Here is an 11,758-nt window from a genome sequence, read left to right on the forward strand (position 1 = left end):
AGATTCTTCTGTGGTCCCTCAGTCTGCCTTGGTCTTTCCCACTTCGAATATTTTTGTACCGTCTGTAGATTTGGCCACCTTCCTACTCACTGTCTCTTCCACAATTTTGCATGTGGAAGAAACAATTTGAGACCGATCTCACTCCAGCATCTGAAACCTCAGTGCTGCTCCAAGATGCTTTGGAGCTGTTCAGAACTTGCAAAACAGTGGCTTCACTTGTGGATGGCGTCTTTCCCTTCTTCTGTATCTGAGAGAAGTGGGGAAACATTGCCCAGACATTTAACGTATTACCTATTGTGCAAACCAGACTCCCATAAGCATATGCTCAGAGTTGAGGACATCAGGGCACTTGGAAAAAAACAAGTACTCCCCTATAGTCTGCCGACCTCCTTAGCAACCAGTCACTGCCAGAAAGATCCAAGTCTTTGTGGTAGAGCCATTATGCACAAGTGACCTTAGGCCTAAAGTTCTCTGAATTTCACTCAAAAGGATCTTACCAGTTTTTTCCCTCATTCATAGAGATGCTGAACTCTGCACCTCAGGACTCTTACTTGCTATTTGGCATGAGCACAAGCTTCAGAACCTCCCCTAGGCTGTTTCTAGCCTTTCCTGACACGCAAGTCTGCTTGTGACAGCACAGACACTATCTAAAGTGATTCTGAAGTTCATTAGAACTTGCTATCCAGCTGCTCGCTTGGACCAGCTTGCACAGATCAGTCCCATTCACCAGGAGTCAGGTAGCCTTTTTTTTTTTTAGCTTCACTAAACAGTATGCCAGCCTTGAAGACTTTATGGAGCAGCTACTTGGAGTTAGGACCACATCTTTAGCCACTGCTGCTCCTTAATCAGCACAGTCTTGGACAGACTGCTCCAGACGTATGGTCATTGTATCTGTAAGTATGCGACCTGCTCACCTCCTGGACTTCAAAGCATTTCATGGTGGGCAATCACTCGGAGGAAAAAAGAATGGCTACCTACCCCAAACTAACTGGTTCTCTGCCATGTATTATCCAAATGTATTAAACACCCAGCATCCTTTGCTGGTACTATATAGAGTCCTCTATCAGCTGGATCCCATGGATCCAAAGGAGATTGTAGAGTGGTTTTGACTGCTCTGCTCTTGGCCCAGCAGCCACAGACACACACAAAAGCATGGAGAGTGCAGGTGTGATTTCAACAGATACTGCTGTTCAAAAACGTTTTCCTATGCATGGATCACATGATCCCACTGCTGGCGCACATGCTCAAAAAGTATCTTGAGGAATTTAACAGTAAGGGCTAGGCCTCCCCTTTAATTTATTCTTGGAATCTTTTTGTGGAGATGTGTGGAAAAACAAGATGTAAGCAGGGTTTTTCCATTAGAAGCCACCTACAGAAGACCTACTCTTTATTATATTAGAGTGGGCTTTTAAACTGCGCATTTTTGGTTAAGCAGTATAATGAGCAAAAACACATGAACTCAGATTAAAAAGAGTGTTGCAGTTAGTATAATGTAATTTTTAATTGAAATATATTTGTTTTATTGTTGTCTACATTATAATTTTCCCAGGTCTCTTCTGCTATGACTGATGAGATTTGTCGCCTGTCTGTTTTGGTTGATGAATTCTATGCTGATTTTCACCCTTCTCCACAAGTACTGCAGCTGTATAAAAGCGTAAGTTGTTTCCAAGTGGTTTGATGAAGAAAAACTTTATCGCTGCCATAGTCGCACATTCAAGTTTTAGTTAGTTAATTGTTATAATTCCTACACTGTATAGAACTTTTGCTGTTTGTTGGGTCTGTGGTTTTTTTTCTATTACCGAATTAGAATATAATGACAGCCAGTTACAAAAAAAATAATTGTTTCTGAAGTAAAGACTTTGGGTGGGAATTTCAGGTTTTTGTGATGTCTTTAAATGAAAGTTTTATTTACTGAAAACCAGGTTTGTTTCTTCCCTGTGTATCCATTTGTGGTCCATAAAGAACTTACTATCCATGCTGAGAGTACTTTTGATAAAACTGTCAAAGTCACCAGAACAGCAACATGTAAAATACTTTGGAGTCAATGGCATTTGGAGGGGGAGGAGGGGGTTACTTTTTAAAAGGTCATTTTTTGATTAAACTTCATCAGTTCTTCACTTCAATCATAGCTGGGGCCTTGCATTTATAGGGCCCATGTGTGCAGGAGCAGAACCAGACCCCTACGATCAGTTAAAGGACTTGAAGACTGTGCCATCACCATGGGTGCAGTCTATCAGTGTTAATGAGCTTGGTCCCTGTCAGACAGGGCTTTGTAGAACAATATGACAGCATTATACTCTGATTAAACTGATTTATTGAAAACCCACAATTGTAATGATTCTTATGTTACAGAAAGCAACCCTTTTGTAATTTCAGTCAAAAGATAAATTATGGTTATAAACTGAGAGCCTGGTCATTCCCAAACATGATGTTTTTCTGCCTACCACAGATAACAATACATTATAAAGATAAGGATTAGTTGCATTTAGCTCAAGTCAACTGACCTTTAATTTACATGGCTGTTTTCTCTGTGAAATGGTAGGAACTCAACAAACATCTAGAGGAAGGTTTGGGGAAAAACCTGGCTGACCGCTGCTCCAGTGAAGTCAATGAATCAATGCATCAGTCCCAGCAGGAGATGATTGGTAATTTGGAGATGGAGGAATGTTACTTTTTTTCCCCAAGCATTTAAATTTGAAAGTCTCCCACTCTCCCCTAAGAGGGCTTTCCCTACTTAAGGTGAATTATAAAGCAGTAGCAGTAAGTACCACGGTCTGAGATGAGGGCTGCATGTGCCAGGCCCTCTACCTGTAATGGATAATCAAGAGTTAGTTCCTGTTTGGAACAGTTTTCATTAGTAAATCTGTGCTATTACTTCTGGTCTCCCACCAGGATTATTGCATACTATGGCTGGAATTTACAGGGTTATAATTCTTGCAGCGCTTTATGGCTTCAAAGCGCTGAGCAGCAATTAATCCCCATAAATTCCCTATGAAGCAGGTTGAAGTAATAATTATTCCCACTTGGAAAAACTGAAGTGGAGAGGTTGAGTGTTTTTCATCACACACCAAGTTGGTGTGAAGCTAAGAGCAGGATGCGAGGCTTCCCAACTTATTCTGGATGTACTGCTTGTTTTTTTTTTTATCCCTGCATACCCTGGCTAGTTTTACTCAGTTGCTCTTCTCCAAATAGCTGCCTGTTCTCAATGAATATTCATTCCATTTCTGACTTAATGGTGGTGGTGGTGGTCACAACCCCCAGTGCTGAACACCGCCCCCCCCTTTCCCCTGAACTGACTTCTGGTAAGAAAACAGACAGAGGTCTTGGATTTAAGTGAAGCCCTTGCCATCTTTCCTCTTCTGTATGTCCCTGCAACCTGCCCAAGATGTTTTATTTTCCAGAAAAGTTGACTGTGATCAAGTCCATTAGGATCAGCAGTGTTTTATGCTGATGCATGATTATGTATGCTTTTGACTCTAGGCTGCCGTGGTAGTCAATAGTAAGTCAACTGTAGCCATTATTTCATCTTCGGTGTTTGACACTCAAAGGGCCACATTCAGAATCAGTGCCAGGTGTAAACCTGCCAAGGCAGAGTAAAGTTTTGAATGGAGTTCAGCTTTGTTGCACTTTGTTCCTAGAAAATGTGAAGCCGCTGTTGCCTTCTGGTGTTCAGAATCAGCTCCACTTGCTAATTCCATGCAGGAAGTTTGACCTCAGCTACGACTTGAACTGTCATAGTCTGTGCGCAGATTTTCAAGAAGATATTGCGTTCCGCTTTTCCCTGGGATGGGCCTCACTTGTCAACCGCTTCTTGGGTCCTAAGAATGCCCAGAGGGTCCTACTAGGACTGGCAGATCCAACCGTACAGGTAAGTACTTCCAAGACCTTTAGGAAGGATTGGGCTGCTACTTGGTGTTTTACATGTGAGAAATAACTTGGTGCGTCTCACCTGCTCCTAACGTTTCATCTACTCACTGCAGCCTTTCCTTGGTTCCTTTGGCTGGAAGCTTGTTTTGGTGAGGGATGTTTTAACTGGCTTATATTTGGGGACAGAAATAGAGCCAGAACTTACCCCTGGCATTCCTGCAGCTGTTACCTGCTATGAGGCGTGGAGATCTGTCATACCTCTGTTCTGTAGTCGCTTCGTTTAGACTCTTTGTGTAATTAAAATGGAGCAGGGCCAGATCCCACTTTCTTTGACCTAATGGGCCATCTGGCCAGTTGGGGCACTGGAGTTTTATGAAAGTGCATACAAACAAGTAGAAAGGGACAACTGTCTTCTGTTCTGTGACAAAATTGCGTTTGTGGCCTCCAGCTGCAAACTGCAGAACCTGAGTCTGTCCCTTTTTAGGGTGGTCGGGTCTGGGAAGCTGGTTCATCCAAACAGAAGGGCCACCATGAAATTTGGATTAAAAAACCTACATACTCTACTCTAGAAGAGCCCTGGGCTGCAGGAGAGGTGTGGGCAGGCATCTAGCACTGGGGAGTGGACTGTGTAGGGAAGCCCAGCGGAAAATCAATACGCATGATCTCCACTGGTATGCAAAAAAAAAAGTCACTCTTCAGAACTCAGGGCTATAAGCTGTCTTCACTCCAGCCTTGTCTTGGAACTGAAAACCCAGCCCTCGTTACCTGACCACTCCCTGTTTGATCAGCAGTTGTCACAACTCCCAGTGCTGCTGCTCTAGATGAAAGAAAAAGCTTTTCATGTGGGTCTACACTGGCAGGTTTAGCCACCGAACTGTTCCATTTTTAACCCTGAATATATGAAAGCAAATAACTCGAAGCAGTCTGCCGTAGAATATCTGTGGTGCTCATGACTCCAATTCCCTTATTCCACTCTTCTAGATCCCTCGTCCGCTAGCTTCCACTCCCTCCGCTGCCAGCATTCCCGCTGTAACTCCAGAGAATGTGTCACAGGAGGAACTTATGGTTACTCTGGTAACGGGTTTAGCTTCACTGACATCACGGACCTCTATGAGCGTCATCATTGTTGGAGGAGTGGCAAGTAGAATTAGCAACATTCACTGTAATAGAAACCATGGCAGAGATTAATCTGTGCCAGATACTCTCTCTCTTGTTTTAGATGTCACCTCTGATGCAGCATATTTATCTGGGCAGTAGTGGTCTTTTAACAGGGTCAGCATAGCTCCATTGAGCTCGGGGGACTGCAGTACTTTTGTCCAATGAAATTAAATAGCTACCGAATAGATTTCAGAGTATATCAATTGGGACTTTTTTTTCTGAAATCATCTTTGTTAAAGGACACCTACATCCATTTTACGTATCCTGGTGGTGGTGTAAAAGTTTTCCATTTATGGCTTAATTTTATTGAAAGATAAAAAGATCGATTCATTTTCAGTAACATTAAAGGCTTCTCTTCCTATTTACATTAAAACATATTAGGCACTAGGTTTTCAGACTCCCTTCCACAGTGGGAAGGGGGCTCTGACAGTTTTGTTCACAAATGGTGATGGTTGTTCAGCATTAGGTTGAGAAATGCCAAACTGTCATCCTGCCTGATGCAACTGGACTGAGCAAAACTGATGTGAATTTCCTTTAATGTCATTGATAAGCCCATTGCAATGTGGAAATTAATCTTTAGCATGCATGAGACTCAGTTTGGTCAGGGTTTCCTTGGCGACTTGAAAACAGTTCATTATCAGTATTTTACATTAAGCGATTAGCCTGTTTTTCAGGGTCTGTTTGATTTTTCAGGCTTGTTGGCATTAGATAACTGGCTGTGATTATACAAAGGCTTCAGGAATATGTCAAGATGCTGTTTCTAACTGGTATGACTGTCCAGTGTGGTGCTAATCCTTACTCACCTGAGTGGCAACAGAACCACAGTGCAGACTAACTGGAGCATCCAAGACGCACACATCTTTGTCAAATGCGCTAGGTGTTTCCTGGTTGACTAGCCCTGTGCTATGGGGTATACCAGGAAGACGCACTGAGCTTCTAGTAAGAAAAATGGCTCCTTGTGTTATGCTCAGTTTCTCAGTGAGTATGTGGCCCGACATCATTATCAAGCTCAATTCAGAGTTGATGAGAGCTTTGCATTCTGCCCCTTGCCTCCTAATGAGCAATAAAGCGACTGCAGACTGAAGGTAGCTAATGTGCTTGCTGCTCAGGCAGGAGGCAGAAGAGGCTCTGGCTCGTTTCTGTGTAGCTGAAGAGTCTGCTTCGCTGCCAGCTGGAGGAGAGATGTGTTTTGTTAACCTGATCTGACTGGAAAGAACAAAGGGAGCAACACAATGGGGACATTTGTCTGCAGCCTTTTGATTATGACCAAATAGCTCTGACAAGCCACTTTCCATAGAACTGCTCTTGTATTTCTTCCTCAAGCCAAAGAAAAATGTTTTTTATTCTCCCCTCCAGGTCTGGAGAACTGTAGGCTGGAAACTCATCACCCTTTCCATGAGCCTGTATGGATTATTGTATGTCTATGAGAGGCTGACCTGGACCACGAAAGCAAGAGAGAGAGCCTTCAAACAGCAATTCGTAAACTATGCGACTGAAAAGTTGCAGCAGATCATCACTTTTACTAGTGCAAATTGCAGCCACCAAGTACAACAGTAAGTATTAGTGACCATGGCATCTGCACTGGGGGAGTCACAAAATGGAGCTGTGCAGATCAGGTTTTTTTGGTTTAAAAAAAAAAAACGAGCCGCTGCAGAATTCCCCTCATGTCTTTATACAAGTAGGTGTAGCTTTTTGATTCCCTGTTATGGTGTGCAGTTCTGAATCTCGCGCACCCTGGAGGAGTGATCATGCATGGAGTGGGGGTTGATGGCTTCTGGCTAGGCAGGAGTCAGTGGGATTATGTCAGGCACAAACAGTGTGTATTCAGGCCTTTCTCCTTGCAGTCTAGAGCCTGGGCCGGCCTCTAACTTGAGGCTGAGGATTCTAGTGATGCCTCCGTCCTGCACTGCAGAATTTGAGTCCCTTTGTGGACTTAGTCTTAGGTTGCTGATAAAAAGCTTCACCCCACCAAAATGCCAATGCCGGCATTGAGAAGTGGGTAGAAGCAATCCTAGTGTCCGTGTCCTACTGGTATTCTGTGACCCTTAAAACCACCACTGCAAAAGTGTCCTTATCTGTTGGTTTTTAAATGCGGCCTCCTCTCTCATTTCCCGGCATGCTGCCTTTCCCAGTGCGAGTCTCCCTCGGTGGCTGTTCTGAGCACCAGGTTGTCTGTTTGCATGGACTCTGGCATGCAGCATAAGACTGTGTTGTGATGCAAAGCCATTACAGACTTGTTTGCCTTTAGGGAAATGGCCACGACGTTTGCTCGGCTGTGTCAGCAAGTTGATGTTACAGAGAAAAACCTGGAGGAAGAAATCGCCAGACTATCCAAAGAAATAAACCAGTTAGAGAAAATCCAGAGTCGCTCAAAGCAGCTGAGGTAACTTTGCTTGTTTGTAATGACTACTGGCCACGTCAGAAGTAAAGTCCTGGCCCCCTTCACTTCAGAGGACCTAGATTTCTTATCCTGTGTCCTTATTAAGTGATGTCACAAATTGCAGGCATTTGTTGCATTGGCCTTTGATAGACAGAAGTGCAGGTAATTCCAATGAGCCCACAGAAGTGGAGGTGCAAGTGAATGGGCGGTTCTATGCCCTTTATGTTTTTGAGCCTTGTATTTGTTGGTGCCATTTTTACAGCTGTGTTTAAAAGCTGCATGTTTCAGGGAGGCCTGAAAGGATCAGAAAAGCACTGTCCCCTCCCAAGACCAACTGGCTCACTCTGCTGGGGTCAGGCAGGGGCGTTTCTCGTGAATGTGCTTTAATATTGCTTTTCAGCCTCCATGGCTGTGCATTTTCTCCAGGGGCCTCTGCCTGAGGAGCTGTTGTGTCCTGGGAAGGGGAGCAGTTGTAGCTACCAGGCAGAGGTGGGAATTCAGGTCCTTTATCGTCTCTTGTCTTTTGCCAGCCCCCACATGCCTCCTTTCTCTTTAAGAGCCTTTCCCACTAGGCAGAGATGCATGCTGCAGGCTCCCTTGCTAGCAGCTGTGTGGGTTTGTGCTTGTCTCCCCACTCATACTGCCTGTGGGCTCTGGTCCTTGCTACACTCAGGTCCCCTAATCCTGAAGATGAATGGGAGCATTTTTGGCAGCCCCAGAGTTGCGTGTGCAAAGCCTACTGCTTGGCTTGATGGCTCCGTTCAAGTGTCACATGCCTGGAGGGCTGCATTGGCTCTATTCCCACGTGCCAGGGACCTATGCGGGGGTTGGTTGGCAGAGCCTTGTGGAAGGGCTGGGTGCTGGGAGGAGTTGGCCCAGTCCTGCAGCACAGCAGCCCTCCCTCGTTCCAGAGCTGCCGAAAACGTTGGCACAGGAAAGCCACGGCAGAGGAGGAAGGAAAGTAAGAGCGGGGTTTAAGCTGGGAGCACAGAGGCCCGGGCAAGGGCTGGAGCTTGCAGGGAGGGGCTCGTGTGGGACACGCAGGGGCGCAGGGAGCCCTGCTGGAAAGATGTGGGTGTCTCCAGCGAGCTCCGCTTACGGGAGTCCCAAGGGGCTAGTCTGCACAGCTTGGAGCCTCACTGAGCCCCTTCCAGCGCCCCCCGAGGAAGCCATAGGAATAGTGTCCAGCACTTCTGAGCTAGGGCTGTGAACGTTGCTAAGAAGTGGCCCCCATCCCATGCTCCCAGAATCTCAGCAGTAAAGGTGCGCAGGCACCGTGGGCCCTGCATGCTGTTGCTGGCTTCAGGTGGCAACAGTGTTGAGGTCCTGAGCGCCCCTGACACTAATGCTGCACTAGCAGGTCTCACTGACTGGTGTCCAGCGTGCTGTCAGCAGTGGGTAGGGGGAGTGCTGGAGCTGTCAAGGCTGAGAGGAAAGTAGGATCTTCCCTAGGACTTGGCCTCCAGGCAGCAAGGAAGTTGCTCCTTTCTAGCCCAGCAGTCCCCACTCCCTCCTGGAACTCACAGGACCTAACCTGACGTCTGCTTGGCCGAAGCCCTGAAGGGGTTAGGATGGGGCTGGGCAGCATTTTGAAGCTGGGCTTTGCTTCCAATTTGGCCCTCGCTGCCACAACCATAACTAGAGCTGCATCTGCAGTAACCGCCCCTGCCTCTGCTGACCTGGCTTTAGGGCCTGGTGCCTGGCATTTCAGTTCTGAACACGTGAAGACACTGCAAGCCCATCCCAGTGCGTGTCTCATGGAGCCCAGTGGACATGGGCCGGGGTTCTTGACTGCCACAATCTCGGTCACTCTTCCTCTTCTGCCCATTTTGCAGGAACAAAGCCCTTCACCTGGACAATGAGCTGGAGCTTTTCACCAAGCAGTTTCTTCGGCAGAGCAAATAGAGCGCAGCCCGGGAAACCGTGGGACACAGCCGACGCAGTGCACTGACAGACTTCTCCCCAGGGAGGCCATGAATTAACTTTTATTTATCAAGTTACCTTGATCATCCCTGTCAGATACTGTAAGGACCAGGTGTGGGCCTCAGCTGTGACCGGTGTAGAGTCCCTGGGGCACGGAGAGGGTTGTGGCCACTTGATTAATTGGCAGATTTTGATAAATGATTTCTATTTAGTGACAGATAATTTATTCTTTAGATGCTCAACAATAAAAGAAACCTTCCGCTCTGGATGGTGCCTGCCCAGGGCAAACCCACTTCCTGGCATCCAGGAGGAAGGCGCCGGTCCCTTCTCTCTCCTTTGGGCTAGCAACAGCCACACTCACATGCCTCCTAAGGAAAAGGTGAACTTAGCAGGAGGGATGGGCTCCTTCGGCTGCTGAGCTAGGGCAGAACCGATTTGCTTGGGGCTGCAGCCCACCCCGCCACCCCGCTGTGTGACTGGTTCCATGGAACCAAACTCAGTAGCTTCCCTTCTTGGTCCTGGACACTTTGGGCTGAGGGAAAGATGCGATTTGTTACTTGAAGGAGGAGCAGTGTTTCCAGTAAGCTGGGTGCTCTCGGGCTGGCAAAGCTGGACCAGCACCCCTAGGCCTGCTTGGACGGCAGAATGGTGCTGCTATAATAGCTGTGTGAACCAGCACTTAATGAGCACAAATTTCAGGTGAATCACACGTGAAAGCAAACCTCTACACATGGGCTGCCTTGCCAAGCAGGTTTAGGAGTGGTTTGAAGTTAAGCAGCCCAAGTGGCTTGCAATTTTGAGTTGGGCTCCTGCTGCTGGTTTGCTGGCCTCTGAACCAGCAACTGCTGAGAGTGGAAAGATTTTCCGTGACATGAAGAGTTGCGGGTTCGGCTGCAGCACAGCTTTGTAGCTCTCCAGGTTCTGTCCAGGATTAATGGATACAAGATGTGAAGATCAAGGGAAACTATGTAGCTGTGCCTGACTGCTTTGTCTACTGGAAAAATAGCAGCCTAGCACTGTTAGACTGTCATCATTGAGGTGCCTGTTTAGTTCAAACCTGGGTCTTTGGAAACACGTGGCCAGCGCACCCTCTCTGTTCTGGGTTTAAACAATTGAGCGTGTGGCTATTTCACCCTTGCTAGCCTGCCAAAAGCCAACCCTCGTCCCCCAACTAACACATAGTGACACTGAGTGCTAAGTACTGCCTGCTGCATCTTCAAACCTGATAAACCTGTATTTTGTAAACAGGCTTTTTAATAACTTAGTTTAGGGGGTGAGGATATTTATATATTTTTTATGAAAGCATTACATTTTATTTGAACAAATTCAGGTTTAAAACCAAAATGAAATGAAAAGTTGCTATGGCTTAAGAAGCCAGTTTGGATTTTTCCCCCCAACTGTTGCAGTGGTGCTTGGCATCGGCAATCCTAACCTTCAAGCAAAGGGCTAATGAAATGTATCTTGGGGTTGTTTTTGATAGTGACATACTTCATTTTGAAGTCAGGAACCAGCCACTCACTCCTATCAATTTGTTAACTTCTGCGCTTTAGCATGGAGCTACATGTTGCATTAGAAGTGTTCCAGCAATATGATTTTATTCATCTTCATACAAGGGAAGATACCACTACACACTGGTTACTTTGGAAACCTCTACCGTTCTGTATGTGGGATGGGACTGGTTAAAGGGCTGCAGTTCTGAGGCCAACTTCTTGTGAAAGCAGGATGACAACCCAGCCCAGGAGTGGTACAGAAGTGATGCAAGTGTACTTACGTTGCAGGTATCTAGTCAGGTGTTTTTTCAAAGCATTTAGCGATGCTGTAGCAGACTTTGTACATGCATGTGACTTACAGCTACCTGCATAGTCAGTGCAAAAGCAACGCACCAAGGGGGCAGCCTCTAGCAGATGGCAGCTGTTGTAGCTTCCATCCTCCATACAGCGATCTTGTGTTTGAAAGGTCGTCAATGCACTACAGCACTTGTTTTAAAATCAAAACCAGCGGCTGCTACAGGGGTGGTTTGTTTGGAGCTGATTTGCAGCCTGGCTGCAGTCCAAGAATTAAGCAAAGGTTTCTTAGGGAGCCTGTGGCTCAGAGGTTTCACCAGGGGAAATTCAAAGCACGAGACCCTAGGACTCAGGATTGCTCCATGTGTGGAAACTGGAACTGACTGTGCATGTGACAATCAGTATTGCTGTCCCCAGCCCCAGCTTGAGGCTGAGAGAAGGTTGGAGCCCTGTAAGTAAGGAATAAAATTCAGAAATATTTTTATGGCAGAGTGGACATGATTCTTTACAAGGTCCTCCTCTTACTTGCATCTGCAATAAAGAAAAGCTCAGCTGGTTTCTAGTCACTTGAGTGTGTCTGCGGTGTTGGCATCTGGCATTGTAGCACTGGATGTCCCAAGGTTTTCTGAAAGGTAAGTTCCCTGTT

The 11,758-nt window shown here is 46.3% G+C and overlaps 1 protein-coding gene across 4 annotated transcripts in view; it reads left to right on the plus strand.

Moving 5' to 3' along the window:
* The window catches only part of MFN1 (mitofusin 1), a 40,501-nt gene extending 28,902 nt beyond the window's left edge, over positions 1-11,599 (plus strand). For 3 of the 4 annotated variants that reach the window (XM_090056268.1, XM_090056270.1, XM_090056267.1), the window contains 7 exons: positions 1,550-1,654; positions 2,543-2,645; positions 3,639-3,868; positions 4,849-5,004; positions 6,382-6,578; positions 7,274-7,408; positions 9,241-11,599. In XM_090056268.1, the coding sequence (XP_089912394.1) occupies positions 1,550-1,654; positions 2,543-2,645; positions 3,639-3,868; positions 4,849-5,004; positions 6,382-6,578; positions 7,274-7,408; positions 9,241-9,310 (996 nt within the window). In that variant the 3' untranslated portion in view covers positions 9,311-11,599. The remainder of the gene's footprint in view (positions 1-1,549; positions 1,655-2,542; positions 2,646-3,638; positions 3,869-4,848; positions 5,005-6,381; positions 6,579-7,273; positions 7,409-9,240) is intronic. The other variant, XM_090056271.1, reaches the window with a different exon arrangement.
* Positions 11,600-11,758: the final 159 nt, after the last annotated feature.

Source organism: Crocodylus siamensis, chromosome 6 (assembly GCF_052110815.1).
Source record: "Crocodylus siamensis isolate JL-2025a chromosome 6, ASM5211081v1, whole genome shotgun sequence".
NCBI lineage: Eukaryota > Metazoa > Chordata > Crocodylia > Crocodylidae > Crocodylus > Crocodylus siamensis.